This window comes from Propithecus coquereli, unplaced genomic scaffold (genome assembly GCF_000956105.1).
Source record: "Propithecus coquereli isolate 6110/MARCELLA unplaced genomic scaffold, Pcoq_1.0 Scaffold28, whole genome shotgun sequence".
Lineage (NCBI taxonomy): Eukaryota > Metazoa > Chordata > Mammalia > Primates > Indriidae > Propithecus > Propithecus coquereli.
In genome coordinates, this window is record NW_012148396.1 from 9,274,283 (window position 1) to 9,300,241 (window position 25,959).

At 44.3% G+C, this 25,959-nt stretch overlaps 2 protein-coding genes across 2 annotated transcripts in view; one reads left to right on the forward strand and one right to left on the reverse strand.

Moving 5' to 3' along the window:
- Positions 1-3,052: 3,052 nt before the first annotated feature.
- Positions 3,053-6,317, forward strand: CHRAC1 (chromatin accessibility complex 1). The gene is made up of 3 exons (XM_012647999.1): positions 3,053-3,239; positions 4,864-4,990; positions 5,891-6,317. Exons 1-3 carry the CDS (start codon positions 3,093-3,095, stop codon positions 6,016-6,018), a joined length of 402 nt encoding a protein of 133 aa, XP_012503453.1. The 5' UTR covers positions 3,053-3,092; the 3' UTR covers positions 6,019-6,317.
- Positions 6,318-21,712: 15,395 nt separating this feature from the next.
- AGO2 (argonaute RISC catalytic component 2) overlaps positions 21,713-25,959 on the reverse strand; it is a 53,285-nt gene continuing 49,038 nt past the window's right edge. Inside the window, exons 16-18 of the mRNA XM_012648153.1 lie at positions 25,545-25,646; positions 22,974-23,173; positions 21,713-22,705 (exon numbers count right to left, since the gene is read on the reverse strand). Of these exons, the coding sequence (XP_012503607.1) occupies positions 22,597-22,705; positions 22,974-23,173; positions 25,545-25,646 (411 nt within the window). The 3' untranslated portion in view covers positions 21,713-22,596. The remainder of the gene's footprint in view (positions 22,706-22,973; positions 23,174-25,544; positions 25,647-25,959) is intronic.

The following is a 25,959-nucleotide window of genomic DNA, read 5'->3' on the forward strand; positions in this document are numbered from 1 at the left end:
GGAGATCAGGAAGCTGAGACCGCCCCTGGCCTGGAGCCCAGAAGTCCGCACTCGCCACGTAACTGCTCCAGGTGCTGCCGCTGCACAGAAACCCAGGGTGAAGTTGCTCAAACCATTACCTGTGCTGGTGCCACTCTCTGTAACCCTCTGCCGTCACCATGCTGCAGCCAGTGCCACCACAGCAGATAAGGCTTCCTCCTCCCGCCCCATTGCAACCTCTCACAGGTGCCTCCCATTGGCAGGGGATTCGCGGAAGTGTAGTCATGTGCCTGGTAGCACCCTGGGATACAGACAAGAATGGCGCAGAGAGAGGCATCGCTGGCAAGATAAAGTGAGCTAACAGACAAAAGAGCTAACGACAGAATGATACTAACTCGTTGTGCTTTTTCCAGCGCAGGGGAGTTCTCAAGGATAATGGAGTCTTTAGTTCTCCTGTTGTCTTAGGTTTGAAATTGGTTTTCTTCTTTAAGCTGTGAGCACTTTCCCTCTTTTCCAGCCTGAAGAGTTCCTGCTTTGCTCCTCTCCCTACTTCTCAAATGATTAATGACTGCACACATCACCTGCCAATCCTATAACCTCACTTCTTTTGGTTTTGTTCCTTTTACTTTCCAGATGCCGCCTTCTTCTGTTATCTTTCCTAATCTTAACCCATCCTGCTCTCAAACATATTCAAAAGAGAAAGATAAACCATACAAAAACAATAGCTAGCTAAGGAACCAAGACATCTCAAAGCTTCAAAGTATGTCAACATTAGAGCTTGTTTCTCGTGTGAACCAAAGGATCCTATTACATAGCTGTTTTTTGTTGGGCAGTTCATTGCCCTTGTCTTTTGTGAAAGTCAAAGGCTTTCCCACTTACAGAGGAAAGGTTGGGAGGGAAAGAGCAGAACGCTGAGACTGAAGCAGCACCCCCTGCCTCTGCAAACCCAGAGACGTCTAATTTCCACAGGGCATGGTACCATTTAGTCATTACTAGCCAACTAGTGTGGGCTTTTAAGTGGATCTTAAAACTCTTACTTTAAAACTCTTCATGGTTTTCCACTGCCCTCAGAATGAAAGCCAAACTTCTTACCCACCTGCCTGAGCTGGTGCCACCTACCTTGGTAACCACATCTCCTGTGCTCTCTGTCTCACTAAGCTCCAGCGACACTGGTCTTTTGGTTCCTCCAGTCGCCAAGACATCTTCCTCCTCCGGTGTTCTTCCCACAGGCTGTCTTGTTCAGAAAGTTAATCTTGTCCTAGCCTTTTTGCATTGCTGGCTCCTTTTCTTTCTTCAGATCTGACTGCAAATGTCACTTCTCAAAGAGGTTCTCCTACCACACTCACATGGTTTTGTTTTCTTCATAGCTCTTACTGTTGGAGATGTTCTTATTTATTTTTTGTTCTCCCTCAGACTTGGAAGTAAGTACCATGAGAGCACTGTGAAAGTCCTGCTCACCAGCTGTACCCTTGTGCCTAGTAGTGTCCAACGCGTATTTCTGTCCTCAGTTATTGGGGCCAGGACCTGAGATCACAGTGATGAAGAAGACATTGAAACCTAACACGCGCCAACCCAAACCCCTGCCACATTTGCTCCTCCCATGGTGTGGCCCATCTCGGTAGAAGACTCTTTACTGGGCTATTTCTGATATCTCAGTAAATTTTGCTGGTATTCCATGGCACATCAGCAAGTCCTGTCGGCTCTGCGTTCAAATGAAGTCCCAAATCCTACCACTTCCCATGATCCTTGGAAAAGTTAAGTTGAACCACCTTACCCTTCCAAAGGCCTCTCCACTCGTTTGGAAAGAATTCTATGGTCTCCAAGGCCCCACTTGATCTGGCTACCTCCTGTCATGCTTTTTTTAGCTAGTTTCACTTTAGCCCCACTGGCCTCCTGATCACCACCTGCCTGCGTTCTTACAATCAATCACCTTCTACCTGGCTCTCTACTTCTACCCCGCTTCACAAGCAGCAGCCAGAGGGATCTTTTTCAAACTGAAGACACAGTTCATGACTCCTTTGCTGAAACCCTTCAACCACTGTCCATTTTTCTTAGGAAAAAATCCAACAAGTCCCAGCCCTGGCTGCCTCTCAGACCTCATCTAGCACACCTGGCTCCTCACACTGGTCTTCCCTGAAAAGGCTGTTCCCACTAGGCCTCAGGACCTTTGCATCTGTAGTTCCCTCTCCCAAGAAAACGTGTCCTCAGATGTAAGGCTTATTTTCTCTTTCCTACCACCCTGGCTAAAACAGTGAGCCCCCATTGCTCTGTATCTTCCCACACTGCTTTATTTTCCTTCCCCGTATGTCTGACCACTAGACAGTGTAGTATATATTTACTTGTTTATTTTGTCTTCCCGTCTAGAACGTGAGCTTCAAGAAGGCGTTACTTTTTGTTCTCTGCATTCCCAGTCCTGGAAGAGCAGGCACTTGATCCGCAATTACAGAGTGACAAGGCTCGGAGTTTGAAACCTTTCCTGGCCTATTGGTAGAACGCTCACCCACTGTTCAAAAAGCCCATTTCTAATCCTAGCACTTTGGGAGGCAGAGGCAGGAAGGTGCCTTGAGGCCGGGAGTTTGATACCAGCCTGAACAACACAGTGAGATCCCGACTCTACAAAAAATTTTTTAAATTTGCTAGGCGTGGTGGTGCGCGCCTGTAGTCACAGCTCCTGGGAGGCTGAGGCAGGAGGACCACTTGAGCCAGGAGTTGGAAGTTGTGAGCTATAATGATGCCACTTTGCTCTAGCCTGGGAGACAGAACCAGACCCTGCCTCAAAAAAAAAAAAAAAAAAAAAAATCTCTACCGCCTACCCTCGCACACCAAGGAAAGGATCCCCGCTGCAGCCGCGCCCCATCCCTATGAGGTTCCCCGCAGGCCCCACGGGGACGCCCGCACACTTGGGCGGGGCGGCGCAGGCCCGGAGGGCAGAGCGCGGGGCATCACGGGGCTTGTGGTCCCCCGGAAGGGCCGCGCCCGGCTCGCTGCCGCGCCTCCCCACACTACAACTCCCACGGGGCAGCGGGACGCCGGTTCCCCGCGCCGGCCGACGGGTCGGGCCACCGGCTCGCGCTCCGGCCCTGGCTGCCGCCGCGGGGCGGGGGGGCGGAAAGATGGCGGATGTGGTCGTGGGCAAGGACAAGTGCGGGGAGCAGCGGCTCGTCTCGCTGCCCCTGTCGCGCATCCGGGTCATTATGAAGAGCTCCCCCGAGGTGTCCAGCATCAACCAGGAGGCACTGGTGCTCACGGCCAAGGCCACGGTGAGCGGGCCCCCCGCGCGGGCAGGGGAGAGGGGCGGGGGTGGGGCCGCCCTTAACCTTTGCGCCTCGCCCCGCCCCGTGGGCTCGGGCGCTGCCCAGTCTCCTTCGGCCTGCGCGCCGCCGGCTACCCTTGGCGGGCTCTTGCGCGCGCCTCGCTGCCCACGCCCACGCCAGCACGCGCCACGCGCCTGCGCGCGCCTTTTCCCAGGCCACCGGCCCACTTCCGTCTTTCCTTTCGCAGCCTCGCCCCGCCCACCGGTCCGCTCCCGTCTTCCCTTGCGCCGGCCCGCGGCCCTGCGTGTTCCGTGGGCGGCGGCGCACGGTGCCTCGTGCCTCTTTTGGTCTTTGGTGGTGTCTCCACCTTCGTTCCCCTACTTCAGGTCGCAAAGCCTTCCATTTTATAGCTACTAGCCTGCCTCATGGTTTGGGGGCTCTAACTCCTCCAGTGCCTCGTGGGAGGGCCAGCACGCCCCTTTGGTCGGCGGGCCCGGGGTCTCTGAAGGCGGCCGGGTGCTTCCCCCGCAGCTCGGGGCTGTCTTCCCGCAGGCTCTGGGGTTCCAGGACTTTCGAACCCGCCCGCCCTCCGAACCTGGCAGTACATCCCCTAGCCAGAATTTAAGTAATTCCAGGGAACTTAGTTTTACAACTGTATCAGCCCCTTTCTGGGTGCGAAATAGATAAATTTGTCATTTTTTATTTAGTTTTGATAGTGGTGAGCCAGAAACTTTCTTGTTCTGAGATAGGGTCATGTTTAAGCTACACATTTAAATGCTTTAACTTTCCTTAGATTCTGTTTTCCAGTCTCCACTTGTTCGGTACATAGTGTCCCTACAGTATGTTGGACTAGAGCTGAGAAAAAGGGGAAACGGCAGATTTCTTGCCTGCTTTATGCCAGAGCTATGCTTTCTTAGAGCCCAGGGAAATAATCGCTTACTCAGCATGTGATGTGGGGACATTTGTGTTTTCCTGTACAATTTCATTCTGTTAGGATTAAGGAACTAAGATTTATGCAGGCACCTCTCTAATCCCTTATTAATTAAACTAAATGGGTTAAAGTCAAAACCTTGAGAAAGACAGAGGCTCAGTTTAGGTTGTTTCTTTAGGTCAGTCTAAGGATTGTATGTTAGTTCCCAGCATAGAAAAGTGGGCAAAATGGCAAATGTCAGTTTTCAGCTTCAGGTTGTCCACTGTAGTGTAGTTGTAGGTGAACCACCTTAGAAACAGTGTATTCAAATAGAATACATTCACATGTATTCCTGAGCCAAATAGAATTTTTGAATGGTCTTTTGCCCCCTTCTTTTACTGTAGAGGTTGGTCATTAAACAGTTATGATTCATTTTTTAATCACTTAAATATTTCTCATAAGTTAGATATCTAAAATAAGCCTCTGGAAAATGCCTGCTTCCCCGCCAGTTTTGGTATGGCCTTGCTTTCTTTCTGACCGCATGTTTTTCCTTTTCCCAGTCATTTCTTGTAATTTAATTTGAAAAACCAAGATAATCTGAAGCCTTGATGTAATTTTAAACTTAATATAAGCTTATAAACTTAATGTAATTTTAAAAATTAAGCTTTATGGTAAGTTTTTAAAGCACATCTTTCATTTTATTTTTTCATTTTGTTTTAGGAACTCTTTGTTCAATATCTAGCCTCCTATTCCTACAGACATGGCAGTGGAAGGGAAAAGAAAGCACTGACTTACAGTGATTTAGCAAATACTGCAGAGGAATCCGAAACTTTTCAGTTTCTTGCAGGTACTTAGTGTTTGAAACATTCTGGTTAAAAACATAGTTACTACAGCTTTTTTTTTTTTTTTCCTTTTCCTGTTCTCCTTTCACTGAATGAGACATTTTGCTGCTTTCTCCAGGTGCCAAAGTTTACCTCGGCCTGGCACAGGAAGATATTTTTAATCTCTGTTTGAATTTTGTAACGTGGTCCCCCTAGAATAATGAAGTCAACAACATGCACAAGGTGTTGTGGTTGGCTGGGTGAGGTGGGCAGCCCCCGTCCCCTTCAGGACTCTCCCTGCCACTGAAGGGAACACTCAGGGCCAGTCTACTAGGCCCCAGAAACAGAAACTAATATTTGCTGCTGTGGAAACAGGCCCACAGCTAAAAAGAGCTTAAGTCTACCCATGGGGCAGCCCAGCCTATCTCAGGTTGGGGAGTGTTGTTCACAAAAATATTGTATAGAGCAGCGGTCCCCAACCTTTATGGCACCAGGGACCATTTTTCCACGGACTGAGGGGGGCTGGGGGCAGTGGAGCTCAGGCAGTGATGCCAGCGATGGGGAATGAAGCTCACCTCCTGCTGTGCCCTCCCCACCTAAGTTTCATGGAAGACAATTTTTCCACTGCTGGGGGTGGAGGGGTGGAGGAGCTCTGCAGCCCGGTCCTAACGGTCCAAGTCCTGGGGGTTTGGGACTGCAGGCATAGGGCACCATGGTTTGTGGTCAGTGGAATGGGAACAGGTCCATAGCATTAGGAGACAATGCTGGTTTCTCTGATATTTCACCCAGCAACATAGCCTGAATTTTGTCTTGTTTTGGAACCTGTTATAAGAGATTAAAGCAGGAACTAGTACATTGTGAAATTTGCATTGCTATATTCATAGTCTGCCACAACCAATTGTTGATGTGAGCTTTATGTTTTTAAGATATATTACCAAAGAAGATTTTAGCTAGTAAATACCTGAAAATGCTAAAAGAGGAAAAGAGGGAAGAAGATGATGAGGAGGAGAATGACAACGATGATCAAAATGATGAGGATGAAGCTGAATCCTAAACCAAACAAGTGCTTTAAAAGTCAACCTGGTGAGGAGCCTCCTGGATTAGCACCGAAGCGTAGCACTGTTGTGCCTTAGAGACTTCCGGTTTGTTGTATTCTTTCCTGGCTAAGATGAGCATCCCACGCACCTACGCCATAAACAGCCAAAGGGAAAGTAATCCAGGCAGCAGTCTCGTTGCAGGCCCACACTGCAGTGAGAGGTCACCAAAAAAGGTGCCAGCACAGTCAGGCACTGCTGGTTGACCTGCTGATGCTCCAAACTGTAGAGGCAAAGATGGTTTTGCTTCATTTTTTGATTTACAAATAGATTTTGAGGAGCTTCTAAATATCAGTTGTGTAAATTCATATGTGTATATTTTGGAATTCTTATAAACAACTAGATTCAGTTTTAGCTAAATTTGTAGTTTATAGGTAGTATGTTACATTTGAATTTTTGTATTTTACAAGAATTTGATTATTCAAATATTTTTTTACTGTAAAGAAATATACTTTTCCTTTTTCTATTAAAGATCTGTACATATTTTTACAAAAATGCTTTATGGAACTAGTTTTAGAGTCCTCTTTTTTAAATGTTTTGCTTACTGCCTGAGAATTTTGTGAAATTTAAAAATAAGCGTTTCTCACACTTTTATTTGCAAAGGAAAATTCCAAGTCAAAATTACCAAATCAAATAGAAAAATAAGTATTTCCTCTGCATAAGAATATTCTTAAAAAACATTTGTATATTGAAGATATCTCTCATCTTACTATTATTTGCTTTAAATCCTTCTATTGTCTACAAGAGAAAACCATAAGCCTATTTTTTCCCCTACATGGGGTAAAAGTTTGGCTCCTATCTTTTTAATATCTTTTTTAAAAAAATGAGTTATAATTTACATCCAGTAAATTACCCTTTTTAGTGTTCAAACTCAATTTTGACAGATGCTTTGTAACCAGTCAATATGCAGAACAATTCTATCATCCAAAATATTCCCTCTTGCACCCTTGAAGTTGGTCTCTTCCCCACCTGTGGCAACCAGTGCTGTTTTCTGTCCCTCTTGTCTATTAAAAATTATTTTAAAATAAAATATATTAGAATCCACTTTTTAGTGTGTAGTCCTGAGTTTGGGCAGATATACTCATGCAGCCACAATTAAGATACCATAGTTCAGGCCGGGTGCGGGGACTCACGCCTGTAATGCTAGCTCTCTGGGAGGCCAAGGCGGCTGGATTGTTTGAGCTCAGAGTTCGAAACTATCCTGAGCAAGAGCGAGACCCCGTCTCTACCTAAAAATAGAAATAAATTAATTGGACAACTAAAAATATATAGAAAAAATTAGCCAGGCATGGTGGCGCATGCCTGTAGTCCCAGCTACTCGGGAGGCTGAGGCAGGAGGATTGCTTGAGCCCAGGAGTTTGAGGTTGCTGTGAGCTAGGCTGACGCCACGGCACTCTAGCCCGGGCAACACAGTGAGACTCTGTCTCAAAAAAAAAAAAAAAAAAAAAGATACCACAGTTGTTCCAGAAAAATTCCCTTATGGTCAAATCCATCCCCACCTTTTACCCCGGCAACCACTGAGTTATACTCTGTCCCTATAGCAGGAGTTTTAAGCTTCCTGTGCTAATCTGTTGAAACTACTAAACTGCCATTGTTGTACAAGACCAGCCATGGATAATATGTGTAAAGGAGTAAGTGTGGCTGTATTTCAATAAAGCTTTATTTCTGGAAACTGAAATTTGAATTTTGTATAATTTTCATGTATCATGAATATTCTTGATTTTCTCCAGCCATTTAAGAATGTAAATTCTTCTTAGCTTACATACTGTGCAAAAACAGGACTGGATTTGGCTCACAGACCATAGTTTGCTGACCCCTGTCTTTTCCAGAATGTCATATAAATGGACTCAAACAGTATGTAGCATTTGAGTCTATTATTTTTCTATTTAGCGTAATGCATTTGGTGTTAATCCATGTTGCAGGTATCAGTAGTCCCTTCCTTTTCATTGCTGCTAAGATACCATTGTATGGATATACCAGTTTGTTTATCCATTTCCTACCTGGATAATTATTTAGATTGTTTCCTGCCTTTTTTTTTTTTTTTTTTTAGACAGCCTCACTCTGTCACTCTGGGTAGAGTGCAGTGGTGTCATTATAGCTCACTGCAACCTCCAACACCTGGGCTCAAGCAATCCTCCTGCCTCAGCCTCCAGAATAGCTGGGACTACAGGTGTGTGCCACCACGCCCAGCTAATTTTTCTGTTTTTTGTAGAGACGGGGTCTTGCTATATTGCCCAGGCTTGTCTTGAACTCCTGGCCCCAAGCAATCCTCCTGCCATGACCTCCCACTGTGTCTGGCCTATTTCAAGTTTTGATGATTACAAATAAAGCCTTATCAACATTTGTGCACAGGTTTTATGTGAATATAGGATTTCATTACACTTGGGTATATACTTATGAGTGGAATTGTATATTTAAGTTTATAAGAAAGTGCTGTTTTGCAAAGTGACTCTGCCATTTTGCATTCCTACCAGCAGTGAATGAGTTCCAGTTGCTCCACAAAACTTGGTATCAGTTTTTGTTGTTTTGAGTTTTATATATTCTGAATGCAAGTCCTTTGCCAGATGCATGATTTGTGAACATTTTCTCCCAGCCTGTGAGCTTGTCTTTTCATTCTCTTAATAGCATCTTTTGAAGAGCAGGTCTTAAAGTGGAGGAAGTCCAGTTTATCAATTTCTTCTTTCATGGACCGTGCTTTTTGTGTCATATCTAAAAACTCATCAACCAGACCCAATCACACAAAGTTCTCCTGTGTCATTCATTTTGAAGTGCTGTGCTTGGCCTCAGTATCTGTGCCTTAAGTATAGTGATGTTGTTTAAGCAATCCCCAGGAAAAATATTAACTGGTTTCTGTGTTTAACCAGCTGAAACATCTTTAACCCACCATAAGCACTTCAGATCCAATCATTTAGGGAGCACTTATCTTTTCTGGTTCCTCCTTGAACCACGTGCTAGACTTTACAGTAGCTTCCTAACTCATTTCCTTAACATCTTGCTTACTGCTATCAGATTATCAAAATGATTTTGTGAAGATTCATCTCCTTTTCCTGGTTACTAGTGTTAAAAAATAGCTGATATTTTGAGTAGTCAGTGGGGGCTGAGCCCTGTCTATGTGCATTGTGTATATTTTCCCTGAATCCTCACAACTTGCAAAGTAAATAACCACATTTTACAGAGAAAGGAATGGAATCTCAGATTAAGGAACTAGTCCAAGACATACCTAGGAAGTGGTGAAACTGGGATTCAAATCCCAGACTGGACTCTTCACCGGACCATGCAGCTTTGAAAAGTGCAGTGTCTGAGCGCTGTCCATAGGGTAAATTGTTAACTTGGCATTCAAGGCCCTTGACATTGACCTCACGCTATATCCTACCACTTTCCTCCATCACCCTTCCTTTCCTGCTGATAGGGGCTCCTTATCCTATATGGAGCATAAACATCCATCTCAAATCTCCGATCAAGTAGGTATTATCTGGAATCCTCTCCTAATTCATACAACACTTACCGTCAAACACTGCTTCTATGTTTAAGTCCTTCCAATCAGACCTTGACTGCTTCTGGCCATTCAATAAATGGTGGTGAAATAGGGAGAATATAATAAAGATAGACTGTATTGAGTATATTGTTGTAGATCTCATCGGTTTCTATATATTCTTCCAGTTGTGACTAGTGTATGTCCCAGGGCTAGTAGGCACAAAGGTGCTTTGTGGTTTTAGGTACTAAGAAGTACAGGGTTCTAGATACATTAAGAAATAAGCACAGCTTGATTTTGTTAAAAAATAAAGATTCTGGAACAAAATAGACCATTAATAGACAGTTAATTACCTATTAGTGTGATTACAGATAATTTGAAATTTTCATCTTCATCTGAATTTTCATTATTTTCTGTAACAAATACATATTATTCTTAAAAATCAGAAAATAGCTTTAAATGAGAACAAAACCTTGGCTGGCCTGCTTTAGCAACAATGTACATCCTAAGGGTTTTCTGCCATTTCTCTGGCTTTCTTAATCCAACCCTCCCTTCTTTTCCCTGCAGCATGTATTCTTTCCAGGACACATAGCAGAAGTCAAAAACAGCCCCATCAGAGTGAGGCCACCAGCAATTTCAGAGCAGGCCCACGTGTGTAAACCTAGCCCCGGTGGAGGGGCTAAGTGACCACCAGGCTGAGAACCAGGACGTGGCCAGCTTGGGGCTGTGCACTGACTGGGGCTCAGTGAATGGTTTTTTACTTCATCTTCCCTCCTGGCTGCTAGGGTAGAAACACCCAACTATCCGAGATACCTCAGTGATCCCACTCCTGTCCGACTCGTGCCAAATTCTCAGGCAGCGCCTAGCTCTGCTGAGTGCATCCTTCAAGACACAGCCCTGCTGTGTGTGGAGTGGGGCTCTGGACCTCCGTCGCTGGGGACATGCTCCTACCTCGCACACCTGGACTCTGACCTGTGCCGAAAGAAGTGCTCAAATAAGTATGTTTGGAAGAGGCAGCTGTAAATACGAGGAACTTAATTTTATTTTTTGCGACATACTATGAGGCAAAACAAAATTGACACCATACAAAATAACTTTATAAAATATCATTCACATCATATTTCATCAGATTTACAGCATTCTGTGCATGTTAGGGGTTATGTAAGGAGGTGAAAAAACACTATGCCAAACTTTTAGTATTAGTTTATATACACACAGTAAGAAACAAAACAAGTAACTGTTAGGTTTTCCATGAATTTATTGCAAAAATAGTGCAAACTACTTAACCTAGTAAGCTGTAAAAACAAACTTGAAAGGACCCAGCTAAGCTTAAACATGACAATAGATGCTCATTCTCTCAGCATTTAGCTTTCTTCACCAGTTTTATCTTGTCAATCAAGACCACTCCCCGTCTGTTCAGTTTGGGGCGAGTGCTGAGGAATAATAAAGAGGCGTGAAGACTGGCGCTCCAGGGAGACCAGCTGACAGGGCTGCCTAATTTCACCAGTACATTTAGGATCATGCTACTTATTCAATGGCAATTTTTTGAGATCTGTGTTGAAAAAAATTAAAATGCCATGATTTTTACCTTTGAGCTTAGAAATGAGTTATCCGACCTCGATGACATGGAGAAAGAAACCAAGAAAGCAGCATGAACAGAAAGGATTTGGAACACCATTGTCTGCTTGTAAACGTGCTCTTCTTTTCCTCAGGTGTATTTGGGTAAAGTATTATTCTAATGTAGGGCAAACTTTGAATGAGATATTGCAGTAAGTTAAAAAAAAAAAAAAGAAAGGATACCATATCTCTACAAGAGTAACTTTAAAATTTCTTTCAACACTCTATTGGGGTCCAAAAAGCATATATCTAAACAAAATAACAAAAACTAAACAAAAATGCTACATGTAAAAGCTAAAGAAACAAAATGCAGCATATTCAGGTTCTTTTTTTTTTTTTTGAGGTACCTATATAAATTCAATCGCCTGCCCCAAAGTACTCTTGTTAGGTTAAAAACAAAATGCTTACTGATGAGCCAATTGTAGGGCATTTATTATTACTGAAAAAGTGCAACAATGCGGATCTTTATATGCAGCATACTAAAGGATGATTTATTCTTTATAAAATATAGCTTAAGTATTAACCTGATGGAAGCTAAAAAAAATTAAAAACATTTATCTTTTTTTTTTTTTTCGAGATCCTTCAGCAAAAAGCCTCCCAAATCAACTTTCAAAGTTTTGCCAGTAAGGAATGTTGGTTCTCTTGTAAAATTCAGAGATCTCTTTGAAATAGTAAAACTATATACTACAGGAAAGATCTCTAATTTTTTTATTTCTTATTGGTATAAAATCAAATTCTTAAGACTCCAAAATATTGTGTTACCTCCAAATACTTAAGTAAAAAAAAAAAAGATTGCCATAGTAGGAAAAGTCTATAATTGTAAACTGCCAAATATAAAAGCACGGAAAGTCATCGAGCTCCTGTCTTTCTTGCCTGTCAAAGTTTTCCTAACCTATGGAGATCCTGTGGATGAATGCAGGGCTCTGCCTCCAGATAGCCAGGACTCTCCCCTTTCTCTCTCAATGGTCATTAGCACCCAGCAGGTAGGTCCAGGTCTGGGAGAGGTCAAATTCACAACAATCCATTTGCTGCTTATGAAATAAACTCTTACAAAAATGTGCCAGAGGAAGAGGGGTATGAATGGCTAGAAAAGCAATGGTAAGAGGACTTCTGATTTTTTTTTTTTTTGGCCGTCCCTTCATTGGCACAGAAAATGAAGTGATAGCTATAAATATGTGCACAGAAGAGTTTGGAATTTATTGTTTGTAAAATGTTAATTTGCTCTTGGACGTAAGTTTTTTTCTCTTCACAAGAGGGCAGTTGGGATTCCAATATATTATAGTAGTTGGCTGGGGAAAATCTATAAAATTCCATGACCAATTGGGCTTTTCTCCCCATCTGCAATATAGAATATTTAATTTTATATTGATTTAATGCATTAGGGTTCAACATAAAAGGCACAAAATAAATAAAAATATTATTAAATAAACGGAAATTAGGGTTTCAAGTTTCGTGTGGAGTTGTATCTCACTGTTTGGTTACTTTTTCCAATTTAATTTGACAGACTTAGTAAATAGCACCCAACTGTTTAACTGAGGTAGATCCACATTGTAGAGAAAGCTGGGTCCCCTCCATTTTATCTCTAAATTTAAGATGCTTTTACAAAAACAAAAATCCATTTTAATCATATGCAGAAGCAATGACAGGTGGTACTACCTGAAGAAAGCTTAGAACATGAGCAGGTTTGCAAATAAGACCCACACCAAAATCGTACACTCCATCAGCCATAAATAAATCTCAGACTGGAGGGGAAAAAAAACCCCCAAACATTTAAAAATAACCCTGAAAAAGTCTCAAGACTTTCAGAACAGGTCTTTTTGACCGACTGCCACAGAAAAGCACAATGGTCCACTTTCACCACGCAATGGCAACAGCCAAGCCAGACCAGAGATGGAGAGAGAGAGAGAGAGACACAGAGGGTTAGAGGGAGGGAGAGGTAGAGAGCCAGTAGTAGGGAGGGAGGGAGAGGGGGAGACAAGGAGAGGGGGAGGAGGGGGGAGGAAGGGAAGGAGGGAGGAAGGGGGGAAGAGGTGTATCACTGAATGCTTCCCTTTTTAACTCAAAAGAAAAGACTTGTTGAATTATTATATAGCATCTTAATCTGAATAGTTTAAACTCACTCTGCTAATATTTTTGCATACTCTGAAACTTACAAATTTAACATCTGATTAAGGCTTAATTTAAAGTGGCGTCACCACCTAGTATCATGCAAGCATTGGACATCCTCAAGACACACGGCATGGTATTAACTAAAGACAATGACATGAAGCCTCAGAATTGTATTTAGCAGGTACTATAATTTCATAATTAATTTTACAATTCATGTAGCAAATGAAAACTTATACAGAGAGGCCAATGTATATAAATAATAGTTTATACAGGAACTGTTAATTTACAAAACAGCACTGCATGGTTTCCATACTGCAAGCACAAGACATCACATAGCTCCACTGTACAGGTATAAACGAGTCCATAGACAATACATAGAGTACCACCTGAAATGAGGCCCTTTGAGTTGCTCGGCTTCTTAGAAAATAGTAAACTTTAAATGGTCATAATACATTTTCATTCAAAATGTCTTCTAAAATGTTTTACTGTGGGGGAAAAATCAAGAAGGGGCAAAACCCACCTATGGAACTTCTGAATTCATTTTTGGTTCTTTTTCAATTATTTTATAAAAATAAAATAAAATAGAAAAATTGATAAAACTAAGGGTTAAAACCCCTCAATACATATTAGGTAAGTAATCTGAAGTGTACCAGAGGTAAGAAAAATCTGGATTTGGATACTACATTCTCTTCTTGTATTTGATGAGGAATTAGCCACTTTGCTGCACAGAAACTTACAATTATTCCCTTAAAACTTTTTTAAAAATAAAAACTTGCTTGCCTCTACAGTTACAAAACATGAATTCATACCTTTAACAACTACATTAAAATTCACTATCAAACTCAGGACTTGAATTTCAATTCAATGCTAAACTATATACTTTAGGATGTGAGTCACACATGTCTGTTTGGCTTTGAAGAGGAACCAAAATTGTGAACATACCACCCCCTCCTAGGCCAGCACCTCTGCGAGAGAAAGGCTGTTGCTGCCTTTCAGAGCGGAGGGTCTGGGGAGAGGGACAGGCCAAGAGGAGCAACTAAGAATGGTTTTCTGTAGATTAAAAATTAGTACACTGGGTTATTTCCCCACTTAAAACCAATAAAACCAGCCCTTAACAGGGAAGGGTGGGTTTTAATTAGACCATCGGCCAAAAAACTGCTCAATACTTGGCTTGAAAGAGAGAAAAAAATTGCACGTTAGGTATGTCAAAATTGGAATCCTATGTGCACAGCTCAAGGTGACAACACACCTAAGTAAGCAGTTTCCCCAAGTCACAAAACAGAGCCACAATAATGAAAAGCACTCTAAAATAAGGAGAGGACTGAATAGCACCTTACATCTGAGGACTGCACAGGCATTTTACAAAGACATGATTCCAATTCCTTTTTTAAAAAATCTACTTCCATTACAATAAATATTGTTGTTGACCGACTATGAGAACAGAACCACCAGGTTTTACTGATGGTCATGGTCATTGACTGACTTAAGAGATGGGTCATGCACCACCCTCCTGAAGTCCCAGCAGAGGTGAACCTGTCAGGGCGTGGGAGGAACCACGCAACTGGAACCCAGTGTTTTTTGCAACGGGACCGAGTTCATCGCCCGCAGCTTAGGCTGTGCACGGCGTCACAGTTTACCACGTCAGAGCTGAGAAGCAGAAAGAAGGAGCTTCCAAGGCAGGAGGTCAATGACTGACTCGTGGAATGGTACAGGCTTATTTTCCAATAGAAACGCAGCCCCAACATGATTCTGAAAGGATACTGAGGACCGGACTTTAAAGGCACGGAGTCTGAGACTGGGTCTTCCAGAACACAATCAGGCTGCCACTGATGGGACGAGAGGGAGGACCACCACCTGCTTCTTGGGATGGAGGGGCCTGCCCCCTCCCACCCCTCGAGACTGTGCACACAATTTCCAGAGTTCAAAGGAGGCTCAGGTCCCCTACAAGAGCACTTCGATCTGTTAAGCGGTCTGCATCGCGTTCCCTGGCCAATGGTGTGGGGTGTTCTTGGGATAAAATCACTAATTTTAAGGACCTTTGAAGCTGCAGAAAGAACTGAATGAGGATGGCCTCAACGTCTAGTTCCTAGAGACACTTCGGGGAAAGAGTTAGTATTTGGTGTTTTAGCTTTAACTCTGACTACTTACATCCAAAGAGGATTTAAGTAGGACATAATTCAGCCTCCTCTCACTCCCCCAAAAAGGGGATAAAGTGAGGCAAGGATTTAATCCTTCAGTCATGCCACCAAGGGCATTTTCAGGACTGAACACATCTAAATTTTCCACATCAACCAATAAGATAGAAAAGTGTTACCAAAAGCACGAGTAATCTTCAGTAATCTTCAGTTCTCTCATTTTAGAGTAATCTTTCACGTGCAAACGTGGTGGGAGAGGCCCGCCCCAGCATTCTGGAGATGCGCGTGCAAAAGGCTTATGGGCAGATCTGAGTGCGACAGTTCACATTACTGAACCAAGGAGTGGGTCGTGTGCAGTGTCCTCTCCAACACCCTGGGTCGGATTCTGGCTGAAACCCGAGGCCGACCCAGAGGACCCAAGCAGCCCGTGAAGCAGGCCAGCATACGGTGAGGCACCCACCCCGAACGCCCACGCTTCGCGGTGGCCTGTACATACAGAACAGTGTGATGGCAGAATTACAAGACATTCTTAGAAAGACTGCAAAGGACACTTAGCTCTTTCAGAATTAAAGCACACCATGTAGCATAAAAAGCATCAAAACCTAAAACTGTTGTTAAAACTGTGTTAAAGGCAACTACTTCCAGGTGATGATGTGTTGAACCAGTCTGGGCCAAAGTCAATCTCTGATGAGCATCCAACATGAGAACAGAGCTACCTCCAGACACCCAGATGTCTGTAATTGTAAAACCATCCACCTGTCCCTCCAGAATTCAGAAGCAAACTGATGGAGGTGCTTTGGAGGGAATGCTAACCTTCTGAAGATTAGCAAACGTAAGTAACCTAAAGAAAAAGGAGGAGGCCAGGGTCCCCAGTACAGCGTGTGGGTAAATGACGTTTCTGACAGCAAAGTGGTTAATCACAGGGAGGGGTGTTCAGTCATCAGCTCTCCCAGGAAAGGCCTCCTGCAAGTCAGCATCAGACGGCTCACAGCGCCCCTAGCGGGAAGTTGTACTGAAGACACCAGGTGTGGGTCTTTATGTCCTTTTCAAACAAAGGGCCCTGGATTTGCACAGAATGCTTTGCTTTCAACCCTCAGTACATTTTTAAGTGGGGAGTGATAGTAATTCAAGGTCCCAAAGTCAAAGGTCAATCAAATCTGCATTGTCTTCTGAAACCATACCAACTATTTTAAACACAGCACTAGCACGAGAGTGTTTAAGCACCTTCGTGATTTTACAGAGTGTATAAAATGGGAGAAGAGAGCAGAGGAAGCCATTTTCAACCCATTCCTAAGTAAGCAGAAAGAAAAAAAGTGCTTTCTTACATTAAACAGGAAAGGGAAAAGCCAGGCAGGACACAGGCTGTTTCAAGGTTTTGCTACACGTAGCCCTGCACAGAGATGCTCCTGCCAGCCTGGGAGGACAGTACGCTGTCCCATGCAGGAAAGCGCTCCCATGTCATTCATGCTGGCCTCTCAGAATCCTAGAGTCTCAGAGCTGGGCAGCGCTGGAGTCCCTGGTCCACCCGACACAGCAGAGGGGGTGGTGGGGGCTGCCCATGATCACAGTATGGCACGCAAATTTTCAAGCCAGAACTGAACAGAGAGATGTTCACAATTCAGTTTATTCAGGCAACATTTTGGCTATTTTCAGTGTGGACAGCTACGCTTAAGAGCAAACATGATGAATCTATTGAGAATTCAGAGGTAGCCTTTATCTGCATCTGTGTTTAACTAAAAGGTATTTAGAAACCACCTTCTGTAGTGATTCGGCTAAGCCAATACATTCACTTTAGACAATAAAATGGCAAAACATATCGAAAGAAGCATGAGGGCACCATGACACCGAACAGACGTGACGCTGACACACACACAGGTTTGGGTTCAAAAATTCCTTTGTGTCTGACCCTGGGTAGCCTGACCACAAACAGACTCCCACACTGGGGGCTGGAGCAGGTACTTCCAATCCAGCAAAATCACAAGTGTACGGGAACGGCACTGCGCCTCCAGTGTCTCTGGCATCTATGGGTGTAGCCACACATGATAGTCTTGAGACACAGTGACCTCATGGCTTTAAAATGACTTCTGACCAAAGAGACGCAAAGGAGGCCCTTGCGTTCTATTAACACGGGCCATACAGTGGCCTCCTATCTAAACTGTCAAAGGCTGGATGGAACTAGAAGATGCTTTAGGAGCCATGGCAAATAACAAGGAATTAAACAGACCAAAAGTGTTCAAAAGATTTATAATTAATCCTCTTAAGATAAAATCTTCAGACATCAAGAAAGCATACCCTCCTTTTAATAGATTGAAAACTTCCTTTTGGAAAAACAAGAAAATGAGGCTAATTTGTCCTTCATGAATGGTCAACAGACACCAGGCTAAAGAGAAGAACAGAATTAAGTCCACACAGCTCTAACGATAATACTGAAAAACGTGGCAGTATCACTAAAACAAAGTAACATGTTGCATTCATAGCATTTCTTCTACCATAAATCTATTTACAATCATTTCAAACAAGTACAGCAGATGCAAAGTTGGACATAATAAAAAGAAGCTGTCAAAAAATCAGTGCAATGAGTTGAAAATTTTCCTTACAAAAATGAGTCAGCATGTGTGTGTGCTATGGACACCCCCATTACAAAGTCACACGTGCACCATGTCTACATTGAAAAACGTCACAGCAGACGAAGCTGCTGGCACGGCAGCTAGAGAGAATTCTCGGTTACTTTGGGGAAGGGCTTAAAATATAAATAAAATATTTGCATTTTGCAAGTGAGGCGTATGAACACTGAGGAAGTTTCTGTTTCTATTAATTGTACATTCCTTTTCTCATGAGCGTGAGAGATGAGTCAAAGAGAGGTCACAGGAAAATTTCTTATGGCTTGTCTGGGCCACTGGGATTGTCCACTGTCTGGATTATGTTAAATTCTAAAGCTCCTCCTAATGGAACTGCCTTAGGTGTAGGAAAATGCCCATGAAAAATCCTTTTCACTGTCCAACAGGTCAAAGTCAGGTTGAAGGACTCCATCCATCCAGTTCCTGCAGGCTCATGAAACACGCCAAGTGCTACCATGACAAGCAACCAAGAGGAGCGTCCCAGCCCCCACAGGCCCCGAGAGACACTGTGGTGTCCACACTGCATGACACTTGGCTGGTCTATCCTTAACATATTGTATCAAATATATAATTTGACTGAAAAACTGCCTTGTAAAAATAAAATTTAAATCACCCCACAGATCAATGTAAAATTACATTGCTGCATATATAAGAAAAACAATCCATCCAGAAAAATTACATTTGTGGCTTTCAAAAATAAATCATCCGGCAAACTTGAAGATAAACATTAGGTAATTTATAAAAGTTGGGGAAAATAACTTCTATCATATCCATCAGGTACCACATGCACTGGAATATCCACATCGGCCAAGTCAAACCAGAGAAGAAAAAATAAATAGCAACATTTGCATTTAACAACAATAAAAATAACATATAACAACAATAATAAAACCCCCTCCCCCCAACCTCACTACAGGAACTGAACTTACATTGTCCTTTCTGATGAGCACTCAATCATGGGGTAAACATGTAATAGAAGTGTTTAGGCCAGCCTCAAACAGCATGGAAATCACTCCCTGCTTCCAACAGCTCCCTCTCGGGCAAGCCAATGCAATGGCTCTAGAGAGTGCAAACATTCATTCGATGAAGTGTGAGAACACTACCAAAAGCAACATACTCTTGAAAAGAAAAAGCAGGCTCTAAAATGTAGTATCAAAAGTGTGTATGTAAATACTTCTTGAAACAGAAAAATCAAAATCAAAATCAAACAATCCCTTTCTAAAAGTACAGTTATGCCCAGTTTTACAAAATTTATCTAAACTAGGAAAATTTGAGCTTATGACACACAAATAACAGGATGGTGTCTTTGCAGTACCAAAGGGCTCTTATACAAAATGGCAACTTTAAACAGCTCCCCCGGGTTTCTCTAATCGCTTCGTTATTGGAACTTGTAGAATGTACTAGATAGTGGTAAAGGGATGGGAGTACATCAATGTTTTTTAAAAAGTGAATATTTTAAAATATATTAGGAAAAGTCCCAGTACAGGAATCTAATTGGGAGACCTCTCTTAAAGAGACAAGATAAATCCCAGTTTTTATTTTAAATAAACCCAGATTCCTACATCATAATTTTCACATTCAGTTTGCTTAAAGCAAGGCACACCTTACTTAACAGTGGGGTGGGGACAAAGCCAGCGAGTGGGCGCCCTGCCAACCTGAATGGCCCCGGTGCCCTGGGGGAGCAGTGAAGGCCGGGAAAAGGATGGCACTTCCTGGGGACCCCCGAGGGCCCAGGGCCCCTCACTCTGGCTGGCACTACTGGCTTCCATGTGAACAGGGTTGGGACTTAACCTACTGTACTTAGAGGTTTTATGCTGTCTCAAAATTCATCCTAATAATGGGGGGATCGATAGAAATTTGGGAAAACAATTGTTTACCTGAGAAATTGAAACTACAGCCATTTAAACTCTGAATCATCAGACATGTACAAGGTATGCAGCCAACCCGACTGGAGACATTTGGTCTGTTAATGTTTTAGTATTAAAAGTTTTATAAAACAAGCACAGGGCTATAAAAAAGTACCCTTCTCAAAGTACTTTGGCCCACTAAAAAGAAAACTTTCCTTCAAAATGACAAAAAAAAATTTTATAGGTCTAATTTTCTGCCAGTATGAAATCCTTCCTGGGTATCAGCTTAGAAAACGCTTTCTATGTTGCTGAGGAGTCCTCCCTGCTGGTCCCACAGTATGGAAGCAGAAAGCTCCCATCAGGGTCCTCAGACTTCCGGGAGCCCAGGGGCCACAAGTGATCTCTTAAAATGCAGGTGCCATGCCCCAGCCCTGGAGAATCTGATTCAGGAGGTTTGCAGCAGGCCCAGGAATCTGCATTTTAATAAGAACCACCGTTTCCTGGACAACTGAGATCCTATTACAGGTGGCAGAAACATACCTTTGAGATACATGGTTTCAGATGATTCTAAAAATGGCCAAAAACTAACCTAATTTCAGATTTTAAAAGTTTATTAGTCAAAAGATTCCCTCTTTAGCTTGAATGCACCTGATAATTTAAGCTACGAGTATATCTATATCCTTCTGAAAAGAGGAGAAAGTGCCACTTGCCATTAAGACGACAAGGAATTCCAACGTTTCTTACAGTGGAGGCTTCTGTCGTTCCAAAAGATTCAAAAAAAAAAAAAAAAAAGATACAGCAATGCCATTAATAAGACGCCCGCACACACACGTGCACACACACACACATACACACCACAACACAACACATACCTTACTCCAAGTGTGAATCTTCACAAATAATAGGCAAACCTTTGTCATTGCCCCGAATCCAGGCGAAGTGCCCAGGGATGCTGCAGCTGGGCTCACTGCCCCTCCCACCGCCTCCAAAGCAGGTGGACAATGAAGGCAGAGGTGGGCGCTCACTCTGCATGGGGCCCTCCACTGGGCCTCACCCCACCGCAGTGCCAGAGGTAAATGTCACCAGGGCTGGGGAGGGGACATTGGCAGGAGAGAGAAAACCTAGAGCACAAAGCAGCACTAGGGAAGGGCCAGTCCCTTCCCGGAATTTCTACATGAAACATGGATTTGATTCTTACCAAAATTGTGTACAAGGACAAAAAGCCCATTCAGCACAAACAGAGTTGTCTTGTTATCCTTTATAATCGTCCGTGGTGGCACTCTTAGTGCAACAGTTTCTAGATTGGCAAACCCACGTCGAGGGCCCCCAGTGCAAACCCCAACAGCAAGCTGTGCCCTCTGGGGGCCTAGCAGGTGGCAAGCTTCCCGAGGGCAGGCTCCGATGCTGCCTGTTGCCCTCATGCCCAACAGAGAGCCGCCACCGACAGCTTTCCATGTGTTTCAGTGCATAGATCCCAGGAAACTCGTCAACAGACGCTCGCACACAGAGAAGCGCACTCTGACACATGAACCTGTCTCCCAGCAACGGAAGAATAAATAAATTCCATTTGTGCTTCACCAGCTGAGCGACACGGGGATGAGGAGGCAGGAAGGGCAGCGAGCGACTGTGCTGAACACACTCGTCCCTCCGGAAGGTACAGGCTACACAATCTACACTGGGGGAGGCGGATCGCGTCACATTAAGTCAATTGCATATTCCTGTACTTAAGCGCTAAGAACCACAAGAGGTGGTCCGATCTCCAGGCTCCAAAACACTCGTAATATGCTAAACAGATCACAAGAAGCACCCCGTAGTCAATAAAATGAAAAACAGCATCTATCTATCTATCACATTAATACTGCAAACCAGATATATATATTTTTTCTCTTACATTAAAGACATTAACAGTGAAAAAGGATTGTACTGTATTTATCACCACAGACCCGTATTCTTTAGAAACTTTGGAAAATAAATGTCACAGTCCTATAGGACAAATCTTATGATTAGACTGTCGGTATATTGTCTTTCTTTTTTTAAATAAATTTTTATTAAAATGGCACTTGTCTGCCAATCTCTCTGGACCTGTAAATGCTGTAAACACACGGGGCCCACTTTCTGCCACTGCCCCTTCGTTCAGGCCACGTGCAAGGCCAGCAGTGGCAGAACGAGACACCTGTGGACACCTCGGCACGGCCACCTGCCCTCGGTCCCGAAGAGCTTGTGTAAGCCGTGTCGGGAGCACACGAGCATCACCTGGAAATCAGCTTTAGTGACAACATCAGAATGTTCAAGGCTTTAAAACCACAATCATGTTTCGTGTTGCTTTTACTCTCAGAGAATGTTCACAGCTAGTTTGAGCCCATCAATTTCATAGAGAATCATGTGTTAAAAACAAGTAAATCGAATGACCAAATAAATTAAAAATGTTTTAAAGCCCTGAGTTCATAGACTGGTTTTAGGAGATTTTTAGGGAGCACGGGACTCTATTTTAATAAGCAGCTTATAGATTTTGGCAAACCATATTTCCTACGACATTGGGGTCTCATACAGGTCTGCAGTTCAAAATCCAAGTTTGAAATCTGGGACGGAAGGCATTCTGGAAAATGGAGAATCTAATAAACTTAATGACGTCTCATGTTCGATGCTGGCTGTCACGGAAGGGCTGGCCATCTGTTGGTCTGAGTGTAGCTGGTCTCATGTGAATCCAACTCGGTACACAATCGCTAAACACTAAAACATGTCAAGCAAAGTACATGGTGCGCAGGGTGTCCTGGTGAACCTGGACCGCTTTGGCCAGTGCTTGGTGGTCTCGCCCGTTACTCTGCCCGGAGGTATGGCTTCCTTCAGCACTGCAGGGACAAGACAGAGACACAGAGAGCATGAGACTATGTAGCCGTTAACGCACCACAAGGCAGTGCTTCGACAACTACGTTAGGACGTCTGCGCCGGGGGAGAACAGCGTGAAGGCCACATAGCTAACAAGTGGCCACAGAGACGCTGGCATTCAGAGGTGTCTGTGTCATAGTCAGCTCCTGCCCTGTGGCCCTGCTGCTTGCCCTTCTGGAAAAGCAGCTGTTGGTGCCTGTGCCAAGACCCGCAGGCAGTCATGCTGCTCACCTGTCATGCTCCTTATCCACCAAGTGGTACCTGGCCCGGAAGGCCACCAGGTGAGCGTAGTATGCTGGCGCAGGGATGGACACAGAGCGCGTGCAGCGCACATAGGTGTGACACAGCTGGTAGGTTAGAATCTGTAGCTCATCGGAAGAGAAACGATTGTCATCCCAAAGGACGTGATAGTGCGAAGGCCTGCTTGTCCCCTAAAAGCAGATCAGAGGATCAGAGAATTGGCCCTGCCCTGAGATTTTTAAAGAGGATGCTGTAGAAGAATATTTAATGACGAAAAGATATTTATATTACGTTATTAAAAACACACCAGAACCATATATATATATATATTTTTTTTTTAAGACATACACGAGATTTATTGGGGGAAATGTCTGTAAAGGATGAGAGGAAAGGGAGCAAAAATACTGAAGAAGAGACTTCCCACAATGAAATGGGTCTGACACAGAACCATATATATTAAATGGCCCCATGTTGGTAAAATATAAACTACACATGCACTTATTTACACATAGACAAATCAGAACAGACATAAAGCAATATTAAAAATGGCTATATTGAGCGCAGTGTACTTGTGTATATTAGGTCTTCTACAATGTTTTCTTTACTAATGGCCAGAAAAAAAACCCCCGATGAAAGCTGTATGTTAACATGAGCACTATTTTATGTTTGAACATGAGCACTAATTTTTGTCGTCTGAAATTTTCTGAAACAAAAGCAGCAGGAGTTGGTTATGCCACCAGGCGTCCAAGGTGGCTCACGCTGCAGAAGGTAGCTCTCCTGTGGAGCCCTTGTCACTCCCACCTGCCTGCCTCACGTCCCGCCCTTCCTGCCAGCTGTCAAGGTCCTTCCTCCTCGCCCAGCCCAGTACTGCTGCCTGTTCCAGGTCTAACCTGTGCGGAGGCCCCAGGTACTAGTGGGCGGTAGAGTGCTCTTGTCCCCTGATGGACCCCCACACACGTTCTGGCACTCGCTTCCTGGCATTTAACTGGTGGTGGTCCTGGGCCCACCCTCAACATCTCACCAGAGAAGTAGCCCCGTCAGAAAGTTCCTGGACAGAAAACTCAAGGCAAAGAGTTTGCCTAGAAAACAAGCCCAAGAGGCCCTGGAGGACCAGGGATCCCCTCGCCAGGAGGGATGCCAAGAGCGAGAGGGAATGCGCTGTGAGGGCGCCAGCCCCGACAGAGCAAGCCAATGCTAGGATGGACACTGTGCACCAAAAAGTGCTGTAAAAACCTTCCTGCTCATGGTTGCATATTCTTTTAACAACCCTTCAAAAACACAAAAATTGGCAGGGTGTGGTGGCTCACTCCCGTAATCCTAGCACTCTGGGAGGCAGAGGCAGGAGGAATGCTTGAGTTCAGGAGTTCAAAACCAGCCTGAGCAAGAGCGAGACCCGGTCTCTACTAAAAAGAGAAAACTCAGCTGGATCTGGTAACGCACACCTGTAGTCCTAGCTACTTGGGAGGCTGAGGCAGGAGGATCCCTGGAGTCCAGGAGTTGGAGGTTGCAGTGAGCTACGATGACACTGCTGTGCTCTACCCAGGGCGACAGAGCAAGACTGTGTCTCAAAAAAAAAAAAAAAAAAAAGAAGGCAAAAAATCATTCTCAGCTTTCAGCAGCACCAAAGCAGGCCGTGGGTTGCCGTGGCCATGGCCGAAGCGTGCCAGCCCGTTCTCTGTCTGTGGGCTGTGTGAACGATGAGGGGTTTCAAACATTTCCAAGGGAATATTAAGAGCATGTAGAAAGTTCATAGCAAATTCTGAAACAAAATAGAGCCATTCTACAAATTCTACAAATTCTGTAGATTCAAATGCTGGGGAAGGGATACTTAAGTCCTTCCTCATACTTTGAAAAGCTGAAAGCCCCCTACGATCAAGCTCTCTGCAAGGCAGGGACAGGCACATAACTGAGGCTCCTCCTGTCTCAAGGAGCCTGTCCAAGGCGCCGCAAAGCCTGGCAGTTCAGCTACTACGATGGACGTGGCACTTCTGCAGTGGCCGCGCTCAGCGCAACAGCCCTCAGTCAGATGTGGTCTCCTCGCTGAGGGGGCCCAGGAGAACCTCGAGGCGATAACCAACCACACAGTGACCTTCTCCACATGCCCAGCACTTGGCTAACGCCTGGCCCAGCAGCAACCCTGCAGCAGCTTCCGGGGGCCTCCTGCCCGCCACTGCTCCCCACGGTAGTGCTAGTTGTCTCACTCCCATTCAGATCTCACCTTCTAGCTCCCCAAGGTCCAGCAACACAACACTCCATGTCTCCCCAAAGTGCCCTGGCCTTGGCACTTAACTGCTACTTCTGCCAGGATCTCATCTACGTGGGACCTCCTTTGGGAGGCCCAGGCCGACTACCCCAACCCTGCACCCCAGCACCTGGGGCTCCTTCCTTCCCAGCGCCTGACACAGCCCGGAGTCTTGCCAGTTCCCTGCTTAACCTCCTGTCTCTCCTCACTGGAGCCCTTTCTGTGCTGCTCACACCCGCCCCACGTGACGACAACCAGAGCCGAGTGTGCGGACAGCACCGCACACGGGACTCTACCCAAAGGGGACCCTATGTGCTTACCTGGATGCCAGCGTGACTACACAGGTAGAAGTCAAACTCAGTCGGGTGGGTGATTTTCGTGTCCACAGTCGTGCCTGCTGGAATGTTTCCACTTTTCCCGACCTTTGGCGACACAGGCATCTCGTTAGACATAGCCAGGGACCAGCGAGGCAAAGTAAGCTAGCAAGCCGGCAGCCACCCTGCCGGCGTGGCCAGAGGCTACCATGTTTTAAAACTTTTAAATTGGCTAATACATTTGCTCAGTTGTATAGTGTTAAAATAAAATGTAACATGTGTTAACAACCCAAGTTAAATTAGTTAACCGTCCATTTGGGCTGGGTTACTTTTCACATCTCACACAGGCGTGGGAATTAAGTACAGCCCTTTACCCTAAGGGTTCTTCAGTATTGTGGGTGCTATTTTTTTTTAATATATA

Coding starts and splice junctions, on each gene's coding strand:
- CHRAC1 (XM_012647999.1), top strand. CDS start 3,093: ATGGCGGATGTGGTCGTGGGCAAGGACAAGTGCGGGGAGCAGCGGCTC. Junction 3,240..4,863: donor TGCTCACGGCCAAGGCCACG/GTGAGCGGGCCC, acceptor ATTTTGTTTTAG/GAACTCTTTGTTCAATATCT. Junction 4,991..5,890: donor AACTTTTCAGTTTCTTGCAG/GTACTTAGTGTT, acceptor TATGTTTTTAAG/ATATATTACCAAAGAAGATT.